At 30.8% G+C, this 18,650-nt stretch overlaps 2 protein-coding genes across 2 annotated transcripts; both read left to right on the top strand.

Moving 5' to 3' along the window:
• Positions 1 to 168: 168 nt before the first annotated feature.
• LOC105139551 (uncharacterized) lies at positions 169 to 1,457 on the top strand. Its single transcript, XM_011046028.1, has 3 exons — positions 169 to 380; positions 486 to 556; positions 819 to 1,457. The coding sequence occupies exons 1-3, from the start codon at positions 318 to 320 to the stop codon at positions 1,222 to 1,224; spliced, it is 540 nt and encodes a 179-aa protein (XP_011044330.1). The 5' UTR covers positions 169 to 317; the 3' UTR covers positions 1,225 to 1,457.
• Positions 1,458 to 8,567: 7,110 nt separating this feature from the next.
• Positions 8,568 to 9,917, top strand: LOC105139552 (uncharacterized). Its single transcript, XM_011046029.1, has 2 exons — positions 8,568 to 9,335; positions 9,715 to 9,917. The coding sequence occupies exon 1, from the start codon at positions 8,679 to 8,681 to the stop codon at positions 9,195 to 9,197; it is 519 nt and encodes a 172-aa protein (XP_011044331.1). The 5' UTR covers positions 8,568 to 8,678; the 3' UTR covers positions 9,198 to 9,335; positions 9,715 to 9,917.
• Positions 9,918 to 18,650: the final 8,733 nt, after the last annotated feature.

The following is an 18,650-nucleotide window of genomic DNA, read 5'->3' on the forward strand; positions in this document are numbered from 1 at the left end:
ATTAAAAAAAATAATTTAAAAAAAATTAAAAATAAAAAAAATCAATTTTTTTTTAAATATTTTTAAACTACAAATACAAACTACGTAGAGGAATACCACCTATCCAAAATTTTTGCGATCAGGGACCCATCCCTTCTGACCAAAACATTCGAAAGCGCCCATTGACCATACATAACCTGACATCTGACATCTCAGTTCAACCTTAAAGTCAAGCTACTTCGCAAAGAAGGGAAAGTTCCCTGGAACTGAGAAGCATTAGAACGAAATCCTAAGAAAAGCAACCTCAATCCTCAAAAGATCGAAAGAGGTAGTAAGAAATGGCTTCTTGTCGTTTCACTGTCTTTGCACTGGTCATCTTGTCCACATACTCCCTTGCACAGGTATATTCAGAAACCCTATTTTTAATAACCCTGAAGTGTTTTGCTTGGTCTGCTATTAAAGAGAACCAGAAGATTTCATTTACTCAGCGACTGTGATTTATGCAGTTTGGAGCATCAAGGAAACTCAAATTGTCGCCATTTGAGTCAGCACTTGACACGCTGCAGAATCAAATCGGGTAACTTTTCCCCTTTTTCCTTCTCTATCATAAAATTGTATTTTTGTTGCCAAGAAAATCAAATGTAAAACTGGGTTCTTTAAATGAAGTATTATATTATACATAAAAGATAAACTTAGAAAAAAAGGTTATAATTTATGATAAATGAAGATCCAGTAGCTGTAATCGCCGTAAAGTTTCATTTTTATCCTTTTGATTCTATTTCTTTTATTTCTTGATGGACCAAAAAGAAGTGTCATTGTTGTGCTTCTTCAATTTGCAGCTACACTTTCAAGAACATTGGTTATCTTCGCCGAGCAATGACACACTCGTCATTCTCTCAGGAGAACAATAAGGCATTGAGCATTCTGGGATCAAATGTGATCGACACATCTGTCTCTATGTATTACCTTGGAAAGGACATTGAAATCTCCCCGAAAGACCTTAACCGCTGGATATCAGAAAACGCTAAAGTGGACACTTCGTGTGCTGTTGATGGGATGAGACTGGGGTTGCATAGGGTAGTCAGAGTTTCTCCCAAGACTAATTCAACTGCTCCCGCAGTGGTTTGCAGTGCTTTCAGGGCGATATTTGGGGCTATTGCTATTGATACCAGGAAGGTCGATAATGCTAGCTCTGTGTTTTGGAAGGTTCACGGTAGTGAGGTTGGAAGAGAAATGGTTATGTGAGCGAGCATTCTGTTTTCCCTGATATTAGAACATGTATGCTAAGCTGTGGTATTTGTCTAGGTAGGGGATTCGCTTTAGTGCATGAACTATTAGTGAGTTGCTTATGGTCTTCTATATATGTTTGACTATTAGTATAGTTATGTAACTAAGATTTGGGTGCCATGATTCTGAATTTGGTAATATATATGTACTCAGAATGCCCTGTATTTAGTTTTTCATTCTTACTCGCGTGACATTGTGTATGCTTTGGCAATCTTTTCTGGGCTATGTTTATTTGACTAGAGTTAGGAAATGTCTGCAACATTGTGCCCTATGAGCGTGAAAGAATACTTTTTAACCAGCAGAGATGTTAATAGTCATGCCCGCTTGTCCTGTCATTCATTTACAATATAATGCTGAGTAGAAGACGCATGGCTTTTATACACTCACTCTTAACAGTGTCTCGGCGCAGATGGGAGACAAATCATTTAGTTTGCTGAGTTTCACGGACAGATTAGCATGTCTTTTTATGGATCCTAACTTGCATTCAGTATCATTTTTAAATGTTCACCTAGTTGACGGGCTTCTTGCTAATCTAAGGAGGTAATTCCAGTCAGGGACTAGCTAGAGCTTTTCAGGGAAAAAACTTGCGTAACTGGTGAGATTGAGTTACTTGAGTCTTTTACAAATTTGAATGCAACACCAAACTTCTGTCATAACTATTTGGTGACTAATTTTGGCACTAGTTATTTCGTTGACCTATCTATTTGAAGGATTCATAAGAGGGGGGAAACAGTACTAGAAGGATACATACGGTTAAGATTGTTACGAGCAATAATCAGGGATTTTTCTGCATTTTTGGTGGTGGTACTCTGTATCCATCACGACAGCACCCTGCATATAAGCACAAGGCAAGGTTTGTTCAACGCAACATACTATGTTGACTCGTCCACTGTTTGGGTTTGAATCATGATACCATATACCTTCATTAGAGGCAATTCGCGGCTCCATAAATGAGAGGTATTGTTAGTCTTGGATTCATGTAGAAGCGATAAAATCCCTTCAAATATATCATGTTGGAAGTTTGGGTGTGAAATCCTCACCAGTAGATACTTGGCTCTCTCCCAGTTGCCACGTTAGAATATGAAGGAAGGGGCCTTCCCCTCCTCGTGGAGATCAATGATCAATTTCCTCTCGGGATGGTGGGCTTGTCAGTAGAGTTACTATCCATCTCATCTCATGACAAGCTTACTAAATCTCCACAGTCTAAGAGCTAGATGTATCCATAGCCTCAACCAGGGGCAGAACCAGTAAATTTTCCTATCCTGAATTATAATATAAATATATAAAAATTATTTTTAAAGATTAATTATTTAATATATAAATTTTGTTAAGATAATAATAAAATTTTAATTAAAATACATAACACTATATATATATATATATATATATATATAGTTTAAAGTATGCAAAATAAAAAATAAAAATAAATTATACTATTAAAGTTGTACTCTTAGATGTTTCGTAAAATAGAATTCATTTATAATTGAATTTAAATCAGTATCTTTAACAAGCTATTGACTTTTACATGACTTATATTACTAACCAAATCAAGGGTTTTTTTAATAGAAATATATTTGTGAAAAATGAATTGAAACCCATTAGTGTATTAAAAAAACTGAACGTATTCAAACTATTAGATTTCTAGGGTACAGTTTACTGCAATGAATGTGAAATATTGAATTCAAAATGAAAAGTTAGGGTTTGTAAATTCTTACCTGATGATTTTACACTCTTATGACTCTTTATATAGATTTTTCTTTAAAATCTAAACTAAAATTGTATATTGTTGAGAAGACAAAAAACTAAAAGCCTAAGTTACTTGGAAGACATGTGAACCAATTAATTATTTATGTTTAGATAGGTTTGCTATAAAAACCAAAAAGAAAGTGTGCATATAATTAATTATTGTTGTTTAGGTTTGCACAGGTAACAATTTTATTGTTGTTTAGGTTTCTTTACATTTTGCTATAAAAAAAGTGTGAACCAATTAATTTTTCAGGATTGCTGTGAGAATTAGTATTGTTATTAGGGCTGTTATCTAGGCTACAACCTTTCTGAACCTTGTCAAAGGCTCCGCCCTTGACCTCAACACTAGCTCATTTAGCCTAAACATTCCCTTCCCCGATCTCTTATACCTTAGATTCCTCCTTTGAATATGAAATTAAACCAAAGAAGTTAAAAAAATAATAAACATATTAAACAATATAAAAGTATGAAGCTTTACATACCCTGCATATATACTCCTCTCCCCATATATATAATCATTTTCTCATATGATTCACGATGAAGTAATTAAAGGCTTTTATTTAGTTAATGCAAATATCTTTTTTGAAGTTAGTTAGACAGAGCCTCTAATCTAGGAGTTTGCTATAAAGAGAAGCACTCCCACATCTTTTATCGTTTATCAACTCAAAACCAAACAATACCAAATATCCATATAAATCTTATTAATTTCATGAACTTATATTCAAATTTTATACTAATTCAAATAAATTAATATCAATTCAAGCACAGCCCATGAATCAAGATTTAATGTTCAAATCAACATAAACCCTACCCTAAAAATTAAAATCACAATTCAACATAAATTATAAAATAAAAAACACACATGAATTTAAATCAAATAATGTCCAAAATAGTCCAAAAATATACAAAAAATAAACAATTTGTCCAAAATGATTTGAGTTTATAGATCGACTTTCCAAAGCATTTGAAATGTCTAGGGTATACTAAAATAGACACTGGAAGACCAATGAAACAGTGGCGGTATGTGTAACTTGTACCACCATCACTAATAGCGTATGGAATCACGCACCGCTGCTGCTCAAGCATGGGTTGGTGGATCAGGTGCTTCTACACCGTCAGTGCTTCTTCATGCTTTCTAAGAAAAGAGATTTGGCCTTCCAAAGCTTTAGTCCTCTTCTCATTTGTTTCTTATCACGTGATTGTTCCTCCTCTTTGGTTCTTCTTTATCATGATTGTTTCTGATAATTTTTTTTATTGTTGTTAATCGTTAATGAAGGGTGGTTGTTATAAAATGTCATGAGAAAGTAAGGATTGAAGCTGGCCTTGTTATTGTTGATAGTGGCTATTATGACTCATTGAAGATGGAAAGAGAGGAAGATTGCAAAGGGGCTTTTTTTTTTTGTGTGTTGGATGACTTCATGAAAAAAATGGTTTCGCCTATGGAGAAGCTCTTGAGGCATTATTGTTAAGAAGAAGAGATGATTGTCTTAGGTTACCTACAGTGAAGAAGAACCAAGGTGGTTGGTGGCAAAAGAGGAATTTGTGTATGATGGATAAAATGATAGTGGATATGAGGGAAAACACGTGGGCGTTGGTTACAAAATGCTACCTAACACAGATTATAAAATGCTACAGTTATGGCAGTATGTAGGATAAACCTTAAATATATATATGAGGTCAATTTTTCATCCCCAAAACAAATCTCGCGCGGCTGTATAGTCCCACTAGACTCAGCCTTTCCTTTGTTGATTCACTCGTGTTTTACCTACAACTAGTTTGTCCCACAAACCTAAGAGATTCCCACACCCTTTCAATGTCACAAGCAAGCAGAACAATATTAATGAAATGAATAACGCAGCAAATTACAAGAAAAAGTCTCAACTTTTTGATTAACTCAACTAAAGAATTACACAAAGTTCATCTTTTATCTATATATATATATATATATAACAAAAATTAGTTATATAGAATTACACTTTGCACTTAAGTACCATAACACTACTTTAAAAACACACACAAATACAATAGTTGTCTTATAATGGAACGACTCCCATTTTAACCATAATTTCATCATTATGATTAATGAATTTTTCTAAATAAATTCATCGCTACAACCTACTCATTTCTGCACCACTAATTCCTCTTAGCGAAACTTACTAAATTTATATAACTAGTCCCTGCCAAAGTTGCTGATTTAGTTTATTTCAATCAAATCTCGATCTTGTGATGATTTTAACCTTTTCTAATATGAACTCTGATTACTTAATTGCTTTATTTAAATTGACGAGTTTAACCCTAGCCCCTTCTCATATAGTCAATAGCTCTTATTCATATAATTAACTTTTATCCTTTTTTAAACCAAGATTCCCCGCTCGTACAACAAACTGGACTTTTTTCTTTGCTTTTCTTTTTCTATATCATTAACTACTGCTCATGTGACAACCTTAACTATTTCTGTAAGTTTTTAGCCTCCTCTCTTGCAACTAACTTAACTATTTTTCCAAGTTAATAACTTTCTCTCATATGACTGATTTATGTTTTTTTTTCCAGGATGGTTTTCTATATCTATTTTTAAGACACGTTCTACATATAAACATAAATTTTGTATTGACTATAAATAAAAAGGTGAGGTGATGAGCACCTAAATAAAAATTTAGTAGCATGTGCTCCCTCAACCACTGGTTTACCCTTGAATGCCCCTCATGATTTTCAAGGAAATATTTCTAATTAATATTTAATTTACTTTAACCTATTTTTCATACTAACTAAAAACATGATTATTCCTTGCATTTTTCAAACACAATATTTATTCTTTCTTTACCACTTATTTGTATCTTAATACAATTTGACATTTTCCATATTACTCATTTGCATTTACATGTCATTTCATATTTTTCTTACCATCATTTTACATCTAACATCTATCTCTCATTTTTCATATTACCAATTTGTTAACCCACAACCTAACATAAATAATCATTTAATCACACTTCATAATTTATTACAAGCATACCTTAACATTAAAACAATAATATTATATAATTTCATTAATTTTCATAATTTTCTTTTTACCTTATACAAAAATAACCCTATATCTAAACCTGTTATTTCATATAGATCACAATCATGCCTAAACACAAACCCATCATTTTAACAAATACATCATTTCTATAATTTTATTAGAACATCAATTCCAACACGGTTTATCCAATCTTTCATATTTTTATCATTTTACATATCACATAACTTCCATAATTTTCTTAGGACATAAAAATCTCATTATAATTTATTTATTCTTTTTCATTTCTATCATTACACCAAATACACAACTTTCATAACATTTTTAGAACATAGATTTCAACCTAATTTATACAATTTATAGTATTTTCATCATTACATTCATATTATATTAAGTAAACTTTTAATTATCTACCAAACAACATTTGAAATCAATCATAAACATTATCTATATCATTAGAATACCATAAACAACATGAATTAATCACATTTCTAATTTCTCCAAATTTTCAGTTTATGGTCAGCACTAATTCCCTAAAATTAGTTTTCAATTTCTTTTCTAGTCAAGTTGTTTACATTATATTACTCCCTAATTAACAAAATTTTCATTTCTCTTTTAATTTCATATAAACCTGAAATTCGAGGCGTTTTAATTCTAGCTGTTAATTAACCAAATCGAACCTAGCTGTTAATTAACCAAATCGAACCTTTCCTATGTTATTTTTATAACCCAACACCAATAAAAATTAACCCAATCAACATTCCAATATAAAATATAATAAACCTTAAAATTTGTAGATTGAGGATTTTGAAACCCAAAATCAACATCCAACTAAGAATTGAAATTAATTGGCTAGGAACCTCTTACCACAACCAAATCATCCAATTGAATGTGTTTCTTGCAAAGATTCAAACGTTTTCCCCTTCCTCTTCAAGTTTTTATGCACTTTCCCTCTCTAATTCCCAAGCTTTCAACCCCCCCTATGTAATTTGGTTTTTTGTACTGGATAGAAATCATCTAATCATGCTTCCCTGCCCATTAGTTCTGGAGAAGAAAGGAGGAGAAAAATCAAAATTTCTAATTCTTCATCCATTGTTATGGCTGGCGGGTTTAATAGAGGAAGAAGTAGGAATTTTTCCAAAAATTATGATAATATCACTCATTTTATGTCATACATGATATTTTCTTCAAAACTCCAATCTATGATATTTTTTATTGTACAAATTCTTTTCTACTTTTTACTGAAGATTTTAACTAATATACTAAGTGTTTTTTCTCTTTAATTATGAAAGTTTTCCTTCATTTTCTTTTTCAATTAAAAATCTCTCTTTTCAACATGAGTTTTATAGCCGTAATCGTGTCTATTAGTTAAGTCATCAACTTTAAAAATTATCACGAGTTAGTGTAATATTTCATCATCTTTTTATTCTATTCATTAAATTTATTTTTTTTATAATTAAATACGTTGAGATTTTATTGTTTCCCATTTGAACTAGAGCTATACAATGGTTAAAATCATAATAAATATTATTTTTTTATTAAAAAAATTGAATAACTATTTGAGAAGTTGACTGGTTTGTTTCTTTGAAACATAATTTTGAAACTAGGCTTGATTAGATGGGTCGATCCAGGATCAAGTCTATCCAAAGTTGAAGAAACATAATTTTGAAACTAGGCTTGATTTGATGGGTCGATATAGGAGTTTATCCAAAGTTAGAACCAGACTAGATTTAAAAAAATAAAAAAAGACAAAACTCAGGGTGAATTGGCAAGAATCGATCAAAAATCCGGTTATAATCAATTAATTTTTATGGATTTTTTACTAAAAAGATATCATTTTAAATTTTTAAAAAATTAATCTGAATAACTTAATAACCTAATTAAAATCTAAAACCTAAGTTTTGAACTGGATTAAATTTAAAAATTATGCTTTGAACCGTTAGGTCGACCAAACTTCACCAGATTTTTATTTATTTATGGCATGCATGAAAAAAAAAGCTACGCATGGATTTTGATATGTCCGCAGCAGAGCGCGGACCGAACTATAAAAGGGCGGAGAGACCGAAATTTCCACAAAAGTGCATGAGACAAAGTTCATAAAGCGGTATCATCCCGCTTTCCTGTCCGTCAGATGATACAGCTGGCTCCGCAATGATAAAATCAAATGGATTCTTGGTGATATTCAATCAATTTTTCTGGTCGTGACACCTCATCTGGACCCCACTAAGAAGTCCACCCAACGTCTCTCGAAAAGTACCTGATTGCCTCCTCTGTTCATTCCCCACACAGGGGCCCACAATCACGCTCGAGCAATTAACAGCATAATTAATTATCAGATAATGCTCTTAAATCCACGCTTATCTCTCCATAAAAGCCAAAAATATAGGCTCAGACACAGCCCATCGATTACACTTCCACTAAAGGAAAGCAAATGCAAGCCTACAATTTAGCCCAATATATATATTATTTTAATATATTTTTAAATAAATAACACATAAAAAATTAGTGGTTTCTCCAAAATAAATAATTATAAAGAAAGATTCAAATCGTCCTTCACTGGCAGCTGTCAGTTCCCGGTATCTTTCCGTTGCGTCTCTCTCGCATTTAAAGATCACTCTCTCGTGAAGAGAGAATTCGATCAATCGAAATGGCCTTCAGAGAGGCAGAACCGATCCCAGAAGAAACGACGTCGAATTTTCTCCTAACAAACACACGCTGCGGCTTCCTTTTTCCCTGCTTTTCTTCCCGACGATCCTCCAGCGTCGGATTATCCTTCTGGGAGCGAATCAAATCATCACCTTCATCAAACGACGATGACCCTCATCCTAATCAATGGTGGGCCAAGGGGATGAGAGCGTTTAAGAAGATAAGAGAGTGGTCAGAAGTTGTTGCGGGTCCGAAGTGGAAAACTTTCATTCGGAGATTCAATAGAAATAAAAACGGCAGCAGCGGTAACGGAAGGCACCATGGGAAATTCCAGTACGATCCCTTTAGTTATTCGCTGAATTTCGATGAAGGACCAGGAGGACAGAATGGAAATTTCGATGACTTGGATGATTATAATGGTTTTCGCGATTTCTCCTCCCGTTACGCCTCCGTTTCTGCTTCTGGTCGGCCGGTTGCTGTGGATGCGTCGAAGAGTAAAGATGTGGCGGTTATGGTTTGAGAGGAGAAGATAAGAGAAGGGAAGGGAAGCGCGCGCGCGCCGTTGATGCTAACATTCGCTGAGGAGGGTCACGGATGGGGTGAAGTGTGTGTTGTCTCCGTGACGCAGGCGCGGTCATGAAACGCGGCCGTTCAAATGGTATTTTATTAAAAATTAATTTTTATATTTTTTATATGTCATTATTAAAAATAAAAAATATATTATTTTAATATATTAAAAAAAAATTACATATTCTCAAACACCTAAAATAGCAGCGTGAACTCTCCTAGCTGTACCCGCAATATTATGGTGGAGGATTTTCTCAAAAGATTTTAAAAAAAAATTAAAAAGTTTTATTTTAAATTTCAATAGATAAAACCATAATAAGTTATTAAAAAAATCAAATCAAATCTATTTATCACCGACCGTTGTTATCTTCAATCATAGAGTTTTGTGATGCACAAGGGAGTGATAGATTCTCGTGAAGCCCTCTTGAGATGTTCTTTTCCTAAACTTTTTGGTTAATTTATTGAAATAGGGTATACCAAGACGGCGATGAGACAAGAACATGCATGCGTGTTAGGATTCAAGAGAGGGGGTTTGGTTGGCTTCTTTGCTTTATAAATGTATTTTGTTATATATAAAATGGGTTTCTTCTTCCGACAATATTCTGGTATTGCTTCTCTTGCATGCTGTGTACCTAACAAAAAAAATATTTATGTTGATGTTGTGTCATGCGGATGATAAATGGGTAATTACAGATTTACCTTTTTACTTTATTTATACCTGTTATTAATAGGTAATAAGTTAAATATTCATAGTTTTTTTTAAATAGTATTTATTACTCAATAAATATAAATGTAAATTAGGTTGAGGATGTTGTGGGATAGCATTCATCTACTTATCACTTTATTTTTAATTTTAGGATTTTAACGATTAATTGAGAGATATGTGTAAATTGATTAATCAAAGTATGCATAAACCAGTATTTATATTCTTGATTATAAAAAAAAACAATAAAATTAGTATTTTAACAATAAAATAATGTTTTTTTTTTGTTACTATGTGACTAATTATAACAGTACTATTTCTCAGCTTTAGCATCTTCAACGCCATTTTTTCTTTTTTATAGTGATTGTTTTTTGGTAGAACAAATCCTGAAATTGCGTTTAATCATTTTTAACTATTCTAATTAGAATTAATCGGTTAAATAATTAAATGATGGGATATTTCTATGGAATATAATTTGTAAATTTTGAAGCAAATAATGGTGAAGGTCTGCAAAAATAAACCAAACACTTTCTTTTGGGTCAAATTAGAAAAATAATTGGATCCTTCGTGGATAATGATGAGAGGATAAGGAGGAAATGCTTTATTCCTTTGCTTTAAGACAAGTTGACTCACAATTCACAAAGGGGCGTTATGGCCTCTTATTAGGACAACGAAAAACATACCAAATTAACCGAGTCTTTCTACTTATCATTTCATCAGAAATATCTTAGCTTATTATTCCAAACACAACAATTCATATCCAAGTATTCGTCCTAATTATTTAATTAATCATTTAATTCATAATAGTGCACATCCAATGAAATTCATTAAGTACAACTCAAAAATTTAAGCTTAACTTTTAGAATACATTTCATTACATCATTACAGGAACAATATTATAAGTATTTATTCATATTACAATCCTTATCCATTTTATCCATTTGAATTACAATATATTACTAAAAATCTACTTAATATTGTAACTAAGAAAATCAAAGCTCTGTTTGAGCAAATGATATTTTAGATTATGAACCTACAAAACATATAAATTAAATTAAGATATTTATCATAATCCTATTAAGATATGCCAAATACAACATCTACATAATTTTTCTATAATTTCTTTTTATAATGATAGACTCTACTCATTTTCAATAATCTTTACTAACCTTGAGTATTGTATAGTCATCTCATCAAGGTAATTTTAAGATTTATCTTCTAATCCAGAAGTTGCACTTCATACAAAAATTCATGTCGATAACTTTATCTGTTGAAGCTCACCCCAAGGTTTTATTAATGGTAAAGGTCTATTCCACACATTTTATCATATACAATGTTTTTGTCAAGGGTAAATTATCATTTGTACATTTTACTTTTATGTTCTTTAAAGAAACTAACCATTTACCAATATCACCAACAATTTCAAATAAGCATAACCAATAATTTATCGATTTTTATTTTCCATAAGTATGTGACTTTCTTTAAAATGTTAATTGGACCATTAATGAAAACAATTAGCTAATAACCTTCGTAACCATACTTTTGACTGATCTGTTGAGCTAGTCTCTTTTTAGACTTCTTGCACATCCTTACCCTAACTTCTAGCCGAATTAATAACTAAGGAAATTATAAATTTATATCAGGTGATATTTCATATTATGAACCTACAAAACATATAAATTCAAATAAGATATCTATTACAATCCAATTAAGATATGTCAAATGCAATATATACAGGATTTTTCATGGAACAAATCTCCACAATTTGTTTTTATAATAACAAAATCAACTCATTTTTAATAATCTCTACTAACCTTGAGTATTGTATAGTCATCTCGTCAAGGTAATTCTAAGCTTTATCTTCTTATCTAGAAGTTGCACCTTGTAAAGACACCACCTTGATAACTTTATCCATTAACATGACGAAAAGATTGATGTCTTCTCCAAAGTGCAGGAGTGTCGAAGTAATAGATAACCCGGCAAGACCGAGGTCGAACCACATGGAGGTTAATTGTACAAATTATAAATAACAATAACAATAACAATAACAATAACAATAACAACAATAATAATAGTGTTATATAACATAAATCAAGATTAGTCATTTAACAAGCAAAGTATTAAAGAGTGAACAAGATAACAAATATAAAACATGTTAGTATCAAACATTAAAGTTCATATTAAGTTTACATTATACTTATTCTTACACCATTAGTGTAACCTTTTCACCTTGACATAATTAACTTAGCTAGACATAATGAAAGAAAGCAAAATAGATAAACAAAATAAGAACATAAAAGTTAACTAAGTAAAGGAAAGGAAATGAAAGGCATAAACTTAATATTAATGAAAACAAAGCATAAAAAATACAAAGAGAGAAAGGAAGAGCATGATCTTGATCTGGAAACCAAGATGCCTAAATTCATGGCAAATGCCTCCTTTTATAGGCCAAAATTAGGAACTATTGATTTGATGACTAATTGATAAGTGGGTGGCCAACTTTTGACTTGGTGACAATCTTTATCTTCTCTTGTCTGCCCAAAACGTCATTGATAACGTCAAAATTGGAGCCAGTTGCAAACATGAAAGTTGTAGGCAATTGTCTCAGCTTTCTTGTGTAAAAAATTCAGCTCATTTGGACTTCTAGAACTCCAGATATGGCCAAAATACCGAACAGTGCTCGGGCTGGAAGACAGATTCGGGCTTCTTTGTTGTTGCTACAATTTGGACTTGATAATGGCCTTTTTAGATCTTGGGCTCCATATGAAAGTTGTAGGCCTATGTCTTACCTTTCCATCCATATAAATTGGACCTAAATCTGAGATATATAGCTCTAGATATGACCCAATTACCGAATAGTGTTCCTGTTTGGATTGCACCGACATCTCTTTTCTAAGTTTGGCCATCTCTTTATCCTTTCAATTTCAGTTCTTAAATTCATCAATCAATCCTTTCATTTATGTGATAGGCCTGCATTTAAAATGAACATTTACCACAAATTAAAGGTATCTTATATTATTAGATATATTATTATAAAACATGCTTTAGTTAAAGAGTTATTGATATTTCAAGTGCAAAATGATGATATAAAACCTTGATAAAAATATACTTTTAAGTACTAATCATCCATTGAAGCTCACCCCAAGGTTTTATTGATGGTGAAAGCTTATTCCACATATCTTACCATGTTTTTAACAAGGGAAAATTATTCTTTGTATTCTCTGCTCTGTATATTCTTTAAAGAATCTAACGCTTTACTGGTATCACCCTACAATTCCAAATAAGTATAACTAATAATTTATTGATTTTTATTTTTCATAAAAAATCTTTAACATTGATTTAACTTGATTTAGTTTGAGCTAACACATCATTAGTCATTCATCTTATAACAAACTTTTGTGTATTCATGTCTTTATATGCATCAATACACTTGTCTATCATTTTAATTGACCATTATATAACTTGAAATACGCAGACATAGATGCCTATGTTATTATCCCAATGGGCCATTAAGATAGTTCTTAAATCTCTTACCATGTATTACCCTAATTAGCCTATATTTATGTCCTTCTACATGATCAAATAACCACCTTTCTTTTCACGATTACACCATAAAAAACACCTTCATTCAACCACGTCGCATTATTCAAACCAATCATTCGTTATAACCCATCTTACTATCATTACAATCCTTAGAGTTCTCATACATATATTGTTCGAAACAACATTTGAAATGCATCTTATTCTTGTTCCTTAATAGCCTACTAACTCATATAAAATGTTGTTAAAACAACCTAAAAATTATGCCCCAAATATAACTTAAAACACATCTTTAGTATAATTAGTCTCCACCTCCATGACAGATTACCCAATAGGTTCTAATATTGTTATCTTTTAACAGTACTAGACTTTCTTATTGCTATGAAAATCCAAAATAAATTGAATATCAATGATATATTATATCTTATCAAATGACATACTAATCAAAACAAACCAATTCCTTATAAATCACTAGTTTCTCTAGTCCTCACTTTAAGGTTGACTGATCACCCTTTTCCATTCATGTGATTAGCTATACAACTTTCATCTAATTCATTTTATATTTCATATTCCTTTCTTTCCTTTTTTTTTTCCTCATTTTTCCTTGATTCTCAATGCAACCTACATCTGTTATATTTTTAGTAATTTTATTCTGAATACCAATAATCTTACTTTTCATCTATGCTTTTTAATTATCTAGTTCACCTTGAACGATTATCATCATTTCTGCTAAATTAATCTCAACCATCCAATATAAAGGCCAATTATTTCTGGCTATCTCTTATAGATGCCATTAACTTTAGCTAACCATTAAGGTTGCTAATAACTCTAGTTAACCCTTAAAGATGCCAATAAATCAGGATAACCATTATGATTTCCAACAACTCCATCTGCCGCTCATTGATGCTAATAAATCCAGCTAACTCTTACGATTGTCAATAACTTCGGCTATCACTCAAGGACACTAATAAATCCAGTTAACCTTTACGATCACTAAAAACTCCGACTATCCCATCTGAAAGCCAATAAATTTGACTAATCCTTATAGTTGTTAATAATTTCAGCTATCCCTTATAAATGCCAATAAATTCAACTAAACCTTATAATTGCAGATATCTTTAACTATCCCTCAAAGATATTATAAATTTGACTAACCCTTATGATTCCCAACAACTATGGCTATCCCTTAAGAATGCCAATAAATTTAGTTAACCCTTATAGTTGTTAATAACTTATTGTAGCATTCCTAACTTTTAAACACATTCAGATCTTTTCATCATTATGGTCAAATTGAAAATCATGATTTTGTTTTATTATGTTCTATTTTTATTTCATAGATCTCTGCAAAGATATAGTAGAATTTTTCTTCTTAAACATACCAAGTTATCGACATCACAATAAATTCACACATTCAATCTCAATTTACAGTTCAACCATCCTAAACCTTTATCTATTAGCAACATAAATTACATTCTCTTTCATAATCCAAATATTTTCCACATTAAAAGTACTTCACCAAATTAAAGGACATAATTAAATCCTAAAGATTAAAATAAGCTAATTACATGTATATTTCTTTTAACCTAATAAACACAAATAAATATCATATCAAATTCAAACTTAACATATAAAATTCAAAGATCATAAACAATCTTAAATATAGTTTACTTTATGTTACAAGTACTAGTGATAACTTAATAATACAACAAAGAATTTAACTAATCCATAATTACATCACTAAATCCTAATAAAAAGAAGTGATAAGGCTAATCTAATGCTCCAAACAAGGATGAGATGTACCTAAAAATTATTATAACATACAATATAAGTGAGTTAAAGAACTAAATCATGTAATATATAATTAAAACTAATCTGTAATGTCATCAATTCAATTCTAGCTAGAGATTTACTATTATTAGTTTAAGAATTTTACTTATACCATTAAACTTCTCGAAAAAGTTAATTAACTCAAGTATCCTGGTCATTAATTTCTTTAAAGCCACTAACATTCTTTATGATAACTAGTCAATAAAAAACGTGGTTGTTAGGCAAACTAATACCACTAACAATACCCAGGGTATTGGTCAAAAAAATTTCTCAGTCGTCAGATAAATTGACGCCACTAGTACCACTCAAAGTACTAGTGAAAGTCACCATTTTTACATTGTTCATGTCATTCTTAATATATATACATAAATTTATATATTGATTTAGAGGACAATACTTGATTGGCTATAGAGGTGGTCTAACAAATGTGTTGGCGTGAAGACATGTAGAATTTATGGGATTGCATGAAACAAAAGTGAAAGAAACTATAGGATAGTGTATAGAAAAATATAAAAATATTCATATAATGAAGGAAAGAGCATGAGAAAATATGTTTTAAAATATGCATAAGAACATGCAAAATAAAATAAAAAAATAAACAAAAAGGGTCTAGGTTTTTCACATAGTCAGGTTGCGCTTGAGAGCGTGCCTAAATGTCTGGTTACACCCTTAGGGTATCACAGCTTTTCTAGCCTATCCTAGGTGAACAAAAGCTATGCTCACCTGGGCTGAGCCTAGGCAAGCTGGATCAGGGTTTTTGGCTCTTTTTTATTCTTGGAATATCAACTATATTAAAAGATTTAGGGTTTGTTATAAAGCTTTATTGTTCATATGACATAGTGAAACTTTTACCTCTTTATTTTTTATTGATTTTTATTTTTATTTTTTTTAATTGAGTCATTACATGACCTAACTAAATACAATCGGGATTAAAATTATAGAAAAAAATATGAAATTAAAATATAAAGGACTGAAAAGGAAAAAAAATACATGACTCCCTCTATATTCATAATTATTTTTTATTTTGGTTCAAATATTCATTTTATTTAAATTTTAATCACTGGATTTAATAAAATAAAGAGAAACTTATTAAAAAAATAGTAATGGAATGAGAAATTTATTGGTTATCATAAACTAGAAACCAAAATGGCTAGGTTTAGTGTCAAAGAGTTCCATTCGATAAGAGGTTTTTGATGGTGATAGTTTTTTTTTTTTTATCCTCATCTTACTTAAAAGTAAAATGAAACCAATTTTTTAAGCGATAAGCTAGGAACCAATTTCTTGAGCAATAAAGTAGAATGGTCTCGGGAGAGAATTGTTTCAATTTGATTTTGTATTTTTTTTTACGGTTTCTTTTCTTTGGAGTTGTTTCTTGCTTAATAAATTGGTTTTGGGTGGTTTTAAGAGTGTTTATCAAGGGTTTTAAATAAAAATAGATTAAAAATAGATTTTTTGATAAAACAACAATCCTCTTGATTTTCTAATCAACATACATTGCATTATTTGCACTAGTGACATGTCATTTGTTATTTGTTTTTCAAAAAAAAAAATATTTCATTTGACTTTTAATAAAAGAAAAAAATAAAATATTTCCTAAACATGCGATCCTAGGCTAGATAGCCTATATGATTGGGCATTGGTTATGGCCTAGAAGCCTAACTACCTTTTTTTTTGTTATTTGTCTTTTTTTTATTTTTTTATTTTCTAATTTCTTCATCAATATTGAGTTCGTATTAAGTTTTTTTTAAAAAAAAAATTGCCTCCATTTTCATCAATTTACATTTGATTGATTTTGAATTGGTTTTTATAATTTGCTTCAATTTACTTTTTATAAGGTTATATCATTCTCAAACAAACATCTCGTCATTTAGTTTGTATGTAATTTTGCAAATATGTATTTTTGTTATTGTATAATGAAGTAAAAAATAGTTTTTTAAAAAAATTATCAAACCTAATAAGCCCTTGATTTGGGTCACAGGATTGACAACTTAAGTTATAAAACCTTGATCAATTTAATATGTCATTATCTTAATATTAAAAAAATTATTTTAAAATTTTTTAAAGTTAAATCATGCTTTTTACTTGTTATAGTTAACCTTTAAATATATTAAGGTTGATCAAGTTATGTGAGGATAAATTTTATATGATTTAGTTTTAAACTCAAACTAAATGAAAAATTGGATGGATAAATTATAAAATTAACTCAATAGATGAAGTTTAACAACAACAATAAATAGTTTATTTGCAATCCAAAAATTTTTTAACACTAAAAGAAAGTTTTGATCCGAAGTGTAGAGTGTAAACTAGTGTATAAGAAAAAGAATATGTTTGCACATTACCTCCGCATCAACATGCTAGTAGCGGCTGCATCTAGACACAAAAGTAATGATCGCCTGCCTTTTTGGTCTATACAGCATGGGAGATCATATATTCTAAAGTTTAGGCCTCCTTAGATGATGAAATTTTTCATCACGAATATATTAAAAAGATTGACTAGCTTGGTAGTAAAGATAGAAAAAGGTCAAACAACATGACTTGGATGAAAAGGCTCTCCAAATCCTTAGTCAGAACATCACTTTAGAACATATTTTAAGACAATAATTTGCGCACAGTTCACATCATTCACGAGTGTAAGCGCAATTAGAACAACACAAAAAATCCCTTGCGACAATCTTTGAAGTTACTGTAAGCCATGTGATTTCTAGATAAAGAAAAATGATGGTACTAGCAGGTAGCCATCTGCCAAGGCACAAATCTGGGCATTCTAGGGTGGTCATCATGTTCTATGCAAGACTGATTGCCCCCAGCACGCAGTTTTATTGCAATGACCTGGCGCAGTGTTATAAGCTTTCCCCATAGCTTTTTTAAGAAGAGTTGAGAGGTGAGATGTCACATTTTCAATCAGCAGAAAAGTGGTTGTGGTAAATTTCTGCATCTGAAATTACTGTTTGTTACTGTAGTTGAATTTTATTTTGTTTTTGTTAAAATTTGATTTTTTTAAGTTAATTTTTTATATTTTTTAATTGTTTTAATATGTTGATATTAAAAATAAATTTTAAAAAATATTATCTTAATATATTTTTAAATAAAAAAACTTCTAAAAATAAATCTTATAGCAGAGGAATGCAGCTTTTGCTGAACACTCGACCCAGCTTATTAATTTTGAAAGCTGTGGTACTTACGAAATTTGCATCAGAGTGGGGGTACTGCTGCATTCTCATGTCTTTTTTGAATAATTGCATTCTCACGTCAATATCCAATTTTTTCATGCTATTCACTCAGGTCCTCAGCTTTTATCAAATAACGTGCTGTTCAGCAAATCTGGATTCTTCAGAC

The sequence above is a fragment of the Populus euphratica genome, unplaced genomic scaffold (assembly GCF_000495115.2).
Source record: "Populus euphratica unplaced genomic scaffold, PopEup_1.0 scaffold212.1, whole genome shotgun sequence".
Classification (NCBI taxonomy): domain Eukaryota; kingdom Viridiplantae; phylum Streptophyta; class Magnoliopsida; order Malpighiales; family Salicaceae; genus Populus; species Populus euphratica.